The sequence below is a fragment of the Centropristis striata genome, chromosome 11 (genome assembly GCF_030273125.1).
Source record: "Centropristis striata isolate RG_2023a ecotype Rhode Island chromosome 11, C.striata_1.0, whole genome shotgun sequence".
NCBI classification, from domain to species: domain Eukaryota; kingdom Metazoa; phylum Chordata; class Actinopteri; order Perciformes; family Serranidae; genus Centropristis; species Centropristis striata.
Genome location: NC_081527.1, coordinates 30,840,260 through 30,855,152, shown reverse-complemented (window position 1 = coordinate 30,855,152; position 14,893 = coordinate 30,840,260). Strand labels below are relative to the sequence as shown.

Genomic DNA, 14,893 nt, shown 5'->3' with positions numbered 1-14,893 from the left:
CTCTGTGTCAGAAAGTAGTTCCAATGAAAACTGCACCCAGTGTGTTCTGTGGATTACTCAGAGTAACCAGCATGTTGTTGTTTTTTGGAAATAGATGTTTGCTGCTGAATTTTTTAAAATTTCATTGTTCAATGCAGTGACCACCAAAAACAATTCTGTTCACCAACATTGTACTGGGGAGTAAAAGGAAGGAGAGAGGAGAGGACATGTCAAAACAAATAAAATGAAAACTATGTAAATGATATATGTCATTTGGGTGACGCTATACATGATAAAACGATTAATAAAAAATATAATTTGTTTAATTTAGAAAATATTCTGATACAGTCAATACAAATAAAATATTTATTACATTAAAACTTTTTGCATGCCAATTTATCTGCATCAATTTGTTAATGAATCATTTAATTTCAGACATTTAACCAGTAAAAACGGCCAGTAAATCGTGAGTTCTGCTTCTCAAAAGTTGGTATTTGCAGCTTGTCTTGTTGCATATTGCTCTTGTAAATAAAGTGAAGAATATTTTGAAATATGATGTGTTGGTAGAATACTTTGGTATTCTTTGGTATACTTTGTATTGTATTTGTATTTTATTGACAAAACCTCCCCAAGGTTTTCACTGTCTTGCAGTTCATTGTTTTGGGCCTGCGACTTCACTGTTTTGTTTCACTCTCACCACTCTTATAGCCTGATTTCCAGCTGCAGCATAGATATTTTTTTCCTGTCTCATAAACCCACTCACACCAGACAGCAGACAGATACAGTTAGTGTTAGCTGATAAAATATAGTGGAGCATTTGGCAGGTTAAAAATGACATATTCACCTCAGGAGTTAGCAGAGACTTGGAATATTGAAAACACAAACATGACTCTAAACAGTAAACTGTAAAATGAAGTACATGCATACATAACATTTCTAATCTTAGCAACAAAGCTCTTTAAGACAAACTAGCATTCACCCATTCATACACAGGTGGCAGAGGTCACCATACAAAGAGCCAACTCATCATCAGAAGCGATAAACATTCACACACCAAGGACTTTATTTTGTCCTTTTTGTACCACACAAAAAAAGCCACAGCTGCTGAGGTTGCTCTGTATCTGGATAAATAAGCAACACGTTCAACATATCCATTTTTGGGGTTGTTCCCACATGGTTGAATGCACTAAAACGTACTAATTGGAAGTTGATTCGCATAAAAGCGTCAGCTAAATAAATATAATGTAATGTAATCAACTTTATAAGGTGATAATGTGTCAATGTTTGTTGCAGCTCATTTCCGCTGCTCCCAAGTGGCCAAGAAATCAGTTATTGGAGGCTTTATTAATGTGTGAACAACACAAAGTTGTCCACTCATGCCAGTGAACAGACTGGGCTTCTACAGACACAAGCAGACTGTAGGAAAGATGCAGGAAATATGATGTGCAACTGATGGTGAAGAGGTATTACAAATAAAGGTGTGAAATATGAGAACATTTGCAGAGATTTACAGGTACATGTTTGTCTCTTTTATATATTTTCATATAAACCTGCTTAAAAAACTTTGTATTAAACAAAATAAGGCCACACATTGCAACCCATACTTCCACCTATTTGTTTATCTCATGTGCGGCCAATTTATAGTATCAATGTGTGATGTCATTGCCTTGACACACGGTAAATTACTATTAAAAAAATCAGTTGAGCAGTTCATAAAAAAACCTCATCATTACCAAAACATATCATAACATCAAAGTTCTGATTTTAATGACTGATAAATCATTGAAAAAAGAATATAAATATTCAATTAAGTGTGTGCAGCAACCTACATCTTTAAAATTTAAGATCAACAACACTCCAGCTCCTGCTAAAAATTTAATGGGATGCCCGTACTTTTTTTATTAAAACTCCTATTCCTCGAATAAAAAGGTGGGCAACTGGCACATCCTTGAGACTAACTTCCCCCAAGGTGGTGATGCGATGCAGATGAGGTGCCGCTGCTGCTGAAACTTCAAGCCTCAAGCGTACAATCCACCATAAAATAATCATATTAGGAGAATCAAACAACTGGATGCAGCAATTACTGCGTCCAGCTTGTTTGGGCCTTAAAGGCTGCAGAAAAGTGCTTGTGACCACAGTTTCTGGGTTACAGCTGAAACATTAGTCACTTAATCGATTAGTTAATGGAACCAGAATCATTTAGTCTCATAATGAGGTGTAAAATGTTGTTCTTATAAAAATAAATCTGCCAGGGCTTCGTGTGCTTTTAATGCAGATTCAACTGTGACATCTTGTGAGACATGACAGAAAATTTAAGCAGTTTGCTACTTAAATTCATAACACTCAACTGAGACATGGACGGTTTTTTTTAAACATCCTAATGAGCAAGTGAATTTATCCATCAAAATGATAATTCGTGGAATTTAAAAAAAATATTCTAATGCAGTAAATACTAATAAAAGATTTATTGCAGTTAAACTTTTTGCAGTCCATGCCAATTTATTGGCATCAATCTTGTTAATGAATAATTTCTTTTAAGACATTTATCAAGTAAAAGCAGCAAGTAAATCGTGAGCAGGGTTCTGCTTCTAAAACGTTGGTATTTGCAGCTTGTCTCTGTTTAATATTGCTGTTGTAAAGCAAAGTAAAGAAACTTAAGAGCATTTTGAAATGTGATGTTTTGCTTGTCTTGAGTATCTTTTCTTGGTTGGACGACATTTCATTTAAGGTTGTGACTTTGGTGAATTGTAACAGGCATAATAGGATTTATGAATAATGAAATGAATCATCAGATGCATCTGGATCAAAAGTAAAAGTGAAGGTAAAGTGACTAAGTGAACAAGTGAGTAAAACTGCTTACTATTCAACAACTTTGCCAACTGAACAAGGCGCTTAACCCCCAGCTACTCCACTGAAGCTGCTCCGCTGCCAAAAGTAGTAGATTCTGGTCCTACTTGGCATCTCCGAGGTGTGGAAAAAACGTGTCACTGTGAATCGACAGCAATGCATGGCTTAACACCACCCTGTGCTCAGCAAAAGCCCTTCCATGGATAACGTGGGGAGGTTTTAAAATAATCAAAATGGTCATCACTTTTAAGCTTAAATCGGATTACGGCCAGTGAAAGCGCCCTAGTCTGATTTGAGCGTTCATATGAGGTCATCTAATTTGGAAAGAGAGTTAAGTAGTCCTGTTACTGGATTACCAGGTGGATGTATGCTGCTGGGACACATATGAACTATGTCTGGCTCTATTCTATTTATCTCTAGTGGTGGAGGTGACCAATGTCATTTACATGACATAAGTAACTTTCTGAGATACAATATTTCTGTTTTCAGATACTTTCTACTTTTACTTCACTACATTTAAGATGTGAACACTGTACTTTACTATGTGTATTTTAAAGTCATAGTAACTTGTTACCTGTTTTTGGTTCAGTGTGTTTGTCTGTTTGTCTGCAAGATTATAGAAAAACCAACAAGATCTCCAACCTAAACAACAAAATAGACTATTTGTCAATACTGCCCATAATGACACATATGAGCGTTTGACAAAATGACACATATGATCGTTTCATGGCTCACGGTACAGAGCGGATCGTTCTAAAAATAGTGCACATCACTATACATACACGTACGGTTGGCAGTAGTAAAAAGGCTTCATATTAGCTGAATTCAGGCTACAAAACCACTGATCTAGGTTTAGGGCAAAAAACTTCTTGGTAAGACAGTTTAAAAGTAAATAAATGCATGTTAATGCCGGAAGTGAAGTAGTTACGAGGGTGACATGAGCCTATTTTGCAGCCTGTTGAAACGACATATATGTCGTTTGAGGGGAGACCACTTTCAGAAAAACTGCTGGCCAGCAAGTGTGCAGCACGGGCCGAGGAAGAACCCATTATAGTTCTCCAAACAATACGACCACATAGGTAATTTATTCCTCAAATATGACCATCAGGAGGGATTTCAGAATTACATGTTTACCTAAATGTAACAATCACAGAATGAAACATCTCGTTGAAGTTCTGAAACGGTCAAAGGTTGGTTAGGCAATAAAACTACTGTTGCTCATAAAGTGAGCAACAGTAGCTTTATTCCTTACCTCTTTCAAAGAAATGATTGTGACAAAGTGAGTTATTATTGACAGATAAAGTGCATATCTTCTCAAAACTGTATTAATAAGTGTCTTAAATGTATGATTACGTGTGTATTTCAATATGAATAAACAGAGGATTGTGTCTGAAAACAAAATAATTCCAACTTTAAGGGCAACAGTGTAACTAGTAGTAAAGTAGCTCAGTAGTGAGTGACAACTTCCATCATCCTATCCATTACCCCTCCTACTCACCTGAGTGGACTCTGTTGGTCTTTATACTTCTGATTCTCCCTTCCACCTTTGCCTTCACACTCTGTAACACCACTTCTGCCTTTTCATCCTTCATAATTACTAAGGCCACTCCAGGGTACAACTGCTGACTACAAATGTAAAGTTTGACAGTCTGATATATTTTGGAGCTGAATCATGGGGCAGATTTAAACTTGTGTGAAACATTGGCCTTGGCAGAAGTCTGCACTCTCTGAGCCCTTCTAGTTATTTTATAGATTAAGATTTTTAATTTTAAATGCAGCTTGTAGAGTACGCTTCAAAGAGTTATAGAATTTGTTAAAATATGCTCGACTTCAACCATCTGCACCATGAAATATGCATATTTATTAATGCACCTGTGGTAATAATTTGTCAGTTAATCTACCCACAAAGAAACAACAACAAGTCTATTATCAGGCAAAAATGTCAATGATTCACCAGAATCCTTCCTCCTACTTCCTGACGTTTTAAAAAATGTAAATGATTATTCCAAAAAACTAAGAAATGTGTGACAAATCCAGACAGTGTGAGAATTGTCAACATTGAATTCACTTCAATTTCTTCTGTCAACACTCAATTTTCAAAATCTGCCCTCCCTTAAATTCTGCACCAACATCATTTTTATATAACAAAGCTACATTGTGACATTCTCAGAGGCGCAAAATATATTTTTTAATGTCATTTCTACAATAAAGCATCTCAGAGGAAACATTGAGCAAAAGTCTGCAGATTCTGTACTCTTACGTAAGCACAAATTTTAATGCGGGACATGTATTTGTAAAGAAGGATTTTTTAATATATTGTGTCGCTGCTTTTTCAAGGAATCTGAATACTTCTTCCTCCACTGTCTGGTTCTCTAATGCCTCCTCCGTCTCGTCTCTTACATCAAGTTGCTCCATACGGACACACGCCCATGTACCCTTCGCCATCCACCCCACGTCCTGCATTATGACAATTTGGGCCGGTATTCAGCCCATATGGCCTTAAGTGCCACCATAAATCCCCATTATCCCCAATCCAATACATCGATGTCACTAAATGATCCATAGCCCTTTCACACAGTACAACTAATACAGTCTTCAAAGCTCTTAGCCTTTCATTCTTCTCAATTACCACTCCCTTTCCTGCACTCTCTTGCTCTCCGTCTCCCCTCCTCTCCCCCCTCTCTCTATCTAAATCCTCTTTCCGGATTTCTCTCTCCATTTCGTCAGCCTTCCCTCCTTTTTCTCTCCACTCTCCTGTTGCGCTCTCCAGTCCCCTCTTTTTTAAAAACTGGTCCCCCTTCGCTTCATCCACTTCCCCCCCAAGTCTGCGCTCGCACTCAGCCGCAAAGCCGCCTCGCTTCTTCTTCTGTGGTTTTCTTAATTCCCCCTTCTGCTCTCCCTTTCTCCATCAGTCTCTCTCTTTGCAGCTTCCATCAGTCTGTCAGTATCCTCGCAGTTGCTAAGTCTATTTTTATGCACACACACACACACACACACACACACACACACACACACACACACACACACACTCTCCCGTTCATTCACTGACTCCCTCTGTGTTCTCTGTTTTCTCGGCAGTCCCTCACTGTCACTTTCTTGATACAAGGCGTCTCTCTCTTCCGCACACACACACACACACACTCTCTCTCTCTCTCTCTCTCTCCCTCTACATCTGTGTCGCCCTCGTTCCCTCCTCTCTCTCTTTCTCTCTCTCTCTTTTGCTTTACTTCTTTCTTTTTACTGTCAGTGAAGCTGTCAGAGAAGCAGTGGTGAGCAGCAGTCTACCGGCTCATCTTTCCAACACACACACACACACACACACACACACACACACACGTAGACTGTAACTGCATGAATGAGAAGCTGTAATAATAGCACGCTGACCTATAGTGCTCTTCCGCTTTCTAACCGGAGATGAGTACTGTGTGACAGTGTATGTGTGTGATTATTGTCTGTCCATTACCAGTGTTTGAGTGTCTGAGTGTGTGTGAGTGTGTCATTCCAACAATGACTGATTGGTGTTGTGTGGTGTCAGGACGGCTGGGCGAGGCCTCGAACACACCATCACTCACATCCAGTTGATCTCCTTCAAATCGCTCTCTGTCTGTCTCTATTTTTCTCTGCTCTCCCTGCATTTTAAAGGGTCAGTTCACCCAAATTATGAAACAGAACCTCTGTCCCCGTTACTTTGGATGCAACCCTATACCCAGACAAGACCGCTGATTCAGAAAAACCCTGGATTATGTTCAATGACTGTTTTTTTTTCATTCCGTGCCAGCGTTTTTAAAGCCATTTATTTCTGCAATATCTCTGCATAGAAATGAAAAAGATCATGTTTACAGCTTATAAAATACGGTTAAAGAGGCACAGAGTCGTGAGGAGCACAACTCAGCCTGCAAAAGCAGTTATATAATATGTTCTGTGACTCTGAAGGGCATCTTCCAAGTCTGAGAAAACAACCCTGTGATGGGTTTTAGAAACTACAACTTTTTAACAGAGAGCCTGTGTTACAAACTGAAGCATGGAGTTTCAGAGACATGGAACTTCACCAGACAGACATGGTCTTACGAAAGACACAGTCTATCTGTTATCATGAATAATGGATCCAGTGTTTTTGGAGTTGAGCCCATATTTGGGACTGAAAGACAGGCCTTTTTCTATTAATTATGACCTTTCTTTGAAAATTTTGTCTCCTGTGAGTCCCATGAGTTTATAGTTTTAAGTAGGGATGTCATGAGAACAAAGTCAATGCCAAAATTCAGAAAAAAAGAAAAGAAAAAAAGGTATTTATTTTTCTATAGTACCACAGGTAACATAGGGGACCAGCGATGCTCAGTGTCCCTCCTTGCTGCAGCAAAAAGTGTCCCCCCTGCTCACCTGCCATCAAAAGTCTGTCAGAGCTTCGTGAGCTGCAGAATGGACTGAACCTCAGCCATGTTTTCCTTCAATCTCGACAGGTTGATTTCAGCCTAAAACATCAGCCTAGCATTGGTGAAACACAATTAATGCTGCTATCCAGTAAAACAAGTTAGCAGACTGCCAGTACATATCGTGACAGAGTATTTGCTACTTATATTCAATCAAAATGTGGTTAAAAATAACCATGCTGTACTTCAAATTGATTGCTTTCTTCTTTGGAACTTCTACGGGCTGCAAACAAAATGCAACACTTGAGTCAAAACCAAAAGACTCAGAACAATACAATCAAAATTCTTTGTGCTGAGAACAATCATTTCAAGTGTTACAGGTTTTCAGATTAACAGGAGGCTTCCTCCTGCTCTCAATTTACAACTTATCTCTGATGCATTCGCATGATTGTGACTCGCACAAGATCCTGAGACTGCATGAGATCACACAAGAATCGCAACCATGGTAGAAAAAGTATTGACAAATCTCTACCGGTGCACACGTTTCTACTGTGTATCGCAAAACCATACTCACATTGAGTGAAAACAAAGGAAGAAACTAGAGAGAAACTGACAGCAAAATCAGAGTTACAGATGTAACCAAGGTTATATTTCATTCTTCGTCGCCACCAGAGACGGTATGAAATATGCAAATGAAAATGAAATCTGGCAGTCAAGAAGAATTAAATAGAACAAGAGTTGTAGATATAACTAATTTAGTAACTTCTAAGCTAACTAAATTAATCGTCATTCAGGTATTTTATACAGACTCTAAGGAAGAATTGAATGGCATTTATTGTTTTGTTTTTGTTTTTTACTTGGGTATCATGGATTGTGGAACTACATTTCTTGTATTGTAACATCCCTACTTCACAGAGGCACAAAACTAATGGACTTGGTTTAGGTTAGGAAAAAAGTGTGCTTACAGTGAAAAATAAGCAAACATTAATTGCAGGTCTGCGGCAGGATACAAACTCTGGTCTTCCTGCTTTAAAGTCCGACGAGCGTCATGCACATCCAGCTCCCAAACCTCCATTTTTACTTCCCATCTTGCTACATAAAGCGCATACACGACTCTCTGCAACTGCACTGTATGTAAGTATGCCCCATATAAACATAATTACTGGGTAGGACAGCAGCTTTCTTCAGCAATAAAAACTGTTCTCAAGGAGCTCTGTGGATTATTCAGCATAATCAAAATATTGTCTCTGAAAAGACATGCAGCAAAAAAAAAAATTCTAATAAAACGTCTCAATGTTCTGAGCACCACAAACAAAATTGCATCCACCTATTATATTGAATCGTGGGTAGAAATCTCAAGACAATCTCCAAATCAGAACAAATAAAACCCAAACTATCTGCATGGCTTGATAGCATTACAGGTGAGAGGGAAGGTGCATCTTTCTGTATCTTGGGAGTGCTGACCCATGAAGAAAAATGCAATCTCTCTAAAAAGCAACAATCTCCAGACTCCTCTTTCCCCCTGTCTCCTGTTTTTAGTTCAGCTGTAACACAAAGACCAGATAATCTGTCCTCAGGCGGGCAGCTCTCCCATTCCTCCTTCTCTTTGTAGCTCCAGTCCATTCTTTCAATTCATTTCAATCCATAATTATAGCAAACACTAACACTGCCAAGGCATCAGGACACAAGACGGGCATTTTTGCATTACAAAGCTGTGTTGAGTGTAGCATTTTCACATCAATAAATCATTATCATATTATATCATCATATTAGAAGAGTATAATTGCTGTGGAAAAGGCTATTGTGAATAAGCTCTCTAGCAGTCTGAACAGTGCAGTTTACACAGATTTAGTGGGACATCTGGAGAGCTTTGCAAACAGACAGAGGGCGCTGTTCTTCCGGTGCAAACAGAGTTTAAAGCTTATAGAGTTTCTGGTGAAGGCAGATGGTGGAAGAAGCAAAAGGGGCGACTGAAACAACACTTCCAACATGTTTGTTCCGCTCGGTAATGCAAAACAGAAAACCTTTGACTGATGAAGCAACAAGAGGCGGTGGGATTTACGGGAAACATGGCTGTAATTTGGAGAAACGCTGCCACTGCCAATACCACTGGTGTGACTCAGAGGCTGCCAATCGTCTCCTTGATTTTCTGTTTATCTGTAAGAAAAAAGCCGGCTAATTTGTCCTCCCATGACATCCTCGCTGCGCTCTCTCTGCCTCTCCTTTTCTCTTCCCTTCTCATTTCTCCCATTTATCTGTAACAAAAAACCAGTCAGTCTGACCTCATGCAAAGCTCTCTCTATCTCTGTTTCTCTGTTCGACCTCATCCCTTCATCCTCTCCTCCGCCCTGCCTTTTACTGTTGGATTCTGTCGTTATCCCCGGCTAGATCCGACCCACGCTATCTCTCGCTCTCTGTTGTGTCACTCCCAGTAGCAGATATGTTGCGGCTCAACGGATGACACACACACACACAAATAAAATCTGCATCAACACACAATACAAGCAAAAACATGCACAGTTCCTGGATGCATGCATAGGCACACATTTACAGGATCAGGACATAAAGGAATGATGGGAAAAAAGGACACAAACACAAACCCACTCACAGCATGCTTCTGCACTCGCATACACACACATACTCTCACACTTGCACACACACAGGTTTAGGACACACAGAGAAACAGCAGGCAGCGTGGCAAGGACACAATCCACACACAGCATGATCACACACACACACACACACACACACACACACACACGCAGAAGCTACTTTCTCACACACACACAAAATGTAACCCACACACAAATGCGCGTACTTGAGGCATATGCACACAAATTCGCACTTATGTACAAACATACACACTTGCAAATTCCTGTACACTAAAGGATCACACACACACACACACACACACACAGAAGCACAAACCACGTCCTCGCATTCCTACGGCATATCTCTGCAGCTACACACACACTGTCCTACATACAGACACACAACCACACCCTTCCTTACCACACACGCAGATCTAGCATAAGTACAAGCTAGAGAACAACAACAGACACGTCCAACACACACTTTCTGACCCTAAAATACACACACAAACACAAATAAACAGCGACCACACACTCTCTGTGTCTCTCACCATCCAGCTCCTGGTCTCCTCGGTACCAGCGCAGCCTGGCAGGGGGTTTGCTTCCTGTACTGGTGCAGGTCAGGGTGACTTTGCCCCCCTCCGGCACTGCATTCTCAAAGCCCAAGATCTGAGGTTTGCCCGGCACACCTAGAGAGAGAGAGAGAGAGAGAGAGAGTCAGAGTTAGTGAGAGAGAAAACTTTCATGCTGCAGGGCTCACCTTGTAGCCAGAAGGAGCACAAAAGAAAGGCCAATGGCTGAGCTAACAAGTATTTTTACAAGATGTTTAACTGCCTGTTTCTGTAAAGTTCATGTATATGGAATTTAATTTGATCTTTAATATCACAGACAAGCTTGAATTTATAAGGTTAATTCTGAAAATCTGGTGGAAATAAGCCCGGGAAAAAATAATGATGCAGGCTCGCAATGATTCGCCCCAAAAATTGGTTCACTGCGACAGCAGCGCAGATGACTGTAAAGCTTCTGCTCGCCCCGACTTAAGAGCAGCATCAAACTCACAGGCTCGCCATCAGTGTCCATCAGGGCAGATGCACTGGGCGATTTTTATGTTTTGCTGACAAGCAACCACTTAAGGCTGTGCAAATAATTACTACTGTGTCTCAGAAGGAAAGGCGGAAGTAGGTTAATGTTGTTCCAGCGCCAGAAAACCTCTCAGGGAGAAGGTCAGTGTGTGAGTGTAACTCTACAGTAGAGAGCACTGTTTAAACCATGTTTTCCACCCAAAGAGTCAAAGTTTACCCATGATTACACCCTTTCTTCAACTGTCAAACCAAATCATGTGTCTATATTGGTAATTTGTGACAGATTTGAATCAGCTGTTGATATATTTTGATGTTTAAAGACACAATATAGAACAATAAATTGCCCAATACCTGTTCTGCTCACTGAAATAATGTCAGGAGGATCTGGTGGATTGGATCAATGCATCTGTGCTTATATGGAAAAAAATATATACTCTGATAAACAAGTTGTCGGATGGTTTTATGTACCTATAAGCTCTATAAAAGGATTGTTTTGTTTTTAATTGTGGTTCATTGCAATATGCTATTAGTAATATATATTCCATAATAACACACAGTAGACTCTTTATATGTCTAAAGTTTCAGAATTTATGAACTGTAAAATGTTAACCATATCTTTAATGAGATTTGAAAACAGCATATAGAAGTTCAATCAAGAGGCAAAAAGAGAATCACATTCAAACGATATTTGTCGTACATGTATTATTCTAAGTAGTTTAATATTTGCCTGCTGAGATGAACGTGGAAATGCAATTAATTCAATGATGAAAATAATGATGCGTTCTGCCTTTAAAACCAGCAGCATGATTCCTGCATCAGCTCTGACAGCTGTGGCATTTCTGCAGTTCAAGTCAGTCTGACTGTTCATTCTCTGTACTTCAGGTCAGTTCAAAATGTCAAGTAAATTAGATCTTGCAGAGATTATTAAATACGACTCCCAGAATTCATTAGTTAAAAGCCAAGATGGGAATAGAATGATTCAGACAGACTTTCTTTATTTTTAAGGGGGGTGCATTGGTGCCTTGTGTGTGTGAGTTTGCAAAAAAAAAAAAAGGGTCAGAAAAAGTTCAGATTCACTGGCTTTAGCTAACTGAGCGACCAAGACACCCCAAGCCAAACCAAAATTTCATGATACCTCTTCCTCTCCCAGAGGTGTTCTTCCAGATTCCAGCACCTTCGGTTAAAAATAAGGAACATTTTTGCTTAATTACTATTTAAACTTGGAGCATACGTTGTAGTCAAAACAACACATGCAGAAGCAGGAATGTACAAATCCACTGTGCCAAATATTTCACAATCCATTCTTCACCATCACGGTCGAAGGCAAAGGGGAGAAAGGGAAACTTTTTCTTGCCGTTCTCCATCTGGAGCTGTTGTGGGCGGCACTTTCCTCCAAGTGTTGGCGGAGTTTACTGTCATTCTGCTTTTGAAAATAATGAACATTCGGTTTGCCGGCAACCACATAGGGCCATTAAGGGAGGAGAGAGCGAGAGAGTGATGGACAGAGAGTGAGAGAGAAAGAGATAGCTGAGAGAGTAGAAGAAGAGAGAAGACAGAGGGGTAGAGAGGGACAGCAGAATGGATTTCATTTTATTAAAATTGACAAGATTGTGCAGAAATTATTGAAATTTGTGACATTTTTTGCAACCAGATTTCAGAAAGTGTTATAGATAGATAGATAGATAGATAGATAGATAGATAGATAGATAGATAGATAGATAGATAGATAGATAGATAGATAGATAGATAGATAGATAGATAGATAGATAGATAGATAGATAGATAGATAGATAGATAGATAGATAGATAGATAGATGACATCATATTGTAAGGTCTCCCTGTTATGTTGTCCACACCCTGCAGATAGACAAGCAAACAGACATGGACACGGAAACACCAATATGAAGTGCTGTGAACTAACCAAGGTATAGATCAAAAAATAAAAATGTGGTCAATTTTTAATGTAGCAGTATTTGATGTAGTGCACTGTGTGCGGAAGCTCTCTGGCAGTAAAGTAGCATTGAATATTAATGAGGGAATAATACAGCACATATAGGATTGGCTGGAGAAGCCCTGTTGAGACCCTTCCCTCTACAAGGAGAGTAAAAGAGAATAAAGCCATTATAAATTATTCTCTGCTTAGCTCAGGAGCAAGCGGAGAGGCATGCCACACACTTTACACCAACTGACACACAGGCATTTAAAACTGACCATACTCAGCAGTTAAGCGTCTGTGTGTGTTTGAATCTGTCAAAACGCTGCACATGTCAAAACAAGAATAAAAACACACACACACACACAAGTGCTGCTGTGCCAAAACTCAGTGTCTTTGGCTGATTTTCCCATAGGGGTCGGTGCGTTTTAGACATCTTACCATACATTTTTAATGGTTTGGCTCCCTCTCAGGGGTCATGAAATATTTATTGAACGCAGAATACAGTGTCACAGCCGTCAATTACAGCGAATAAAAAATGCTTGAATCACAATTACTGCGAAATTGGAAGAAATATGGAGGAGTGATTCTCATGTTAATTTGGATTCAAAGAGCTAATGTAGACCCCGCCTTCACCCTTGCTAAGACACATACACACACACACACACACACACACCCTCCTTTACACTCACACACACCAACATCACATTAACATTTCAGGCGTTATGTTCGTGCTGTTGTCCACAGCAACTATATTTATTTTCAATATACTTTGCAGCACTGCCAACACATTTGAGTAAATATCAACAAAATGATTTATTCAAGGATGCTTCCACAGCTGTGGACTGACAAACCTCAAATTCAGGGAACAACCGTGTGGCCTTTCAGCTACAGAACAGCCACTGCCACACCCTAAATATCAAAATTTCAGAATCTCTTGTTTCCACTTAGTGCATTTTCCAAGGGAATTAGGCAGAAACCTTCTGCAGCTCGGTTTTCATCCAATAATTTGTTGGCAAATTGCGTCCCATGGACTGAGAAAAGCTGAGAGGAAATAGCAAAAAATTGATTACTCAAGATCATGAATAAGCTTACATCTAGAAAGTATTCTAGGTATGCAAAATTAAGAGATGAAAGCCCATTTTGTTGAAAAAATGTTGATGCAGTTATTTGTGATCAGCACAAAGAGTGACTCAGATTGATTGCTCAGCAATTTAAAAGTGGCATTGGATGCCCTGAAATGTTGGCCGTAAATCTGCCCACCGCGACTCCCCAGGAGTATCAGACCAGCTGTCTCTCCCATGTATACAGTACGTCTCCATTGTGGTTGTATGGCCATTAGTTGGTGCATTATAGCATTGCCAAGCTGAATGCTTTGTTCTCATCTTCAAGTAAAACCACGAAAATATGGCCAGAATGAGCTGACGATGAAAAACAATAACAAGTCGACTAATAAAAATCAATACATGAAAGGCTGTTTGTGGCGCTCCAAAGCCGATTAGCCCGATATCCAATCAATAAACAGGCCCACTCACCACTGACAGGGTGACCACAATTTATTGCAGGCTGCAGGGAAGTGTCACACATAGGTAATAACATCCATCTCAAAGAAGATGAGTGGAGCCGGTTTATCTCCACACAAGAGTTATATGAGGTCGTAACCTTACACAAAGGTTAACGCTATAAGCAAGGATCTGGATCAGACTGGATAGAGGCATCACAGTGAAGGCCGTGGAATCATTATGGTCCACAAAAGAGATTATGTTCTGGAATATTTTTTATTCTTTTTCAATTTATTTTTCAATTTATCTGTGACATTACAGTTTACTTCAATTTTACACATGAAGATCAGAGTTTTCCTCATGAGAAGTACGGGGTGTAGCAAAGAAAATCCAGTTGCATTGAGGGCAATGTAGGATCCAGTGTTTTTGCAGCTTTACACATAAAAGTCCAGATATCTCAGCCATTGCTGCATTGATTAGAGACATTATGTCGTAATCCGTCTTTCATACGTCCTCTAACTTTATGGAAGCTAAACACTAAACTGCTGGAGAAGCAATACTTTGCCTCATGACAACAGGCAGCCTCTCCTAG

At 39.6% G+C, this 14,893-nt stretch overlaps 1 protein-coding gene across 2 annotated transcripts in view; it reads right to left on the bottom strand.

Moving 5' to 3' along the window:
• Positions 1-14,893, bottom strand: part of cadm3 (cell adhesion molecule 3) — a 98,374-nt gene that overhangs the window by 21,270 nt on the left and 62,211 nt on the right. For both annotated transcript variants that reach the window (XM_059344224.1, XM_059344225.1), the window contains exon 5: positions 10,336-10,473. In XM_059344224.1, the coding sequence (XP_059200207.1) occupies positions 10,336-10,473 (138 nt within the window). The remainder of the gene's footprint in view (positions 1-10,335; positions 10,474-14,893) is intronic.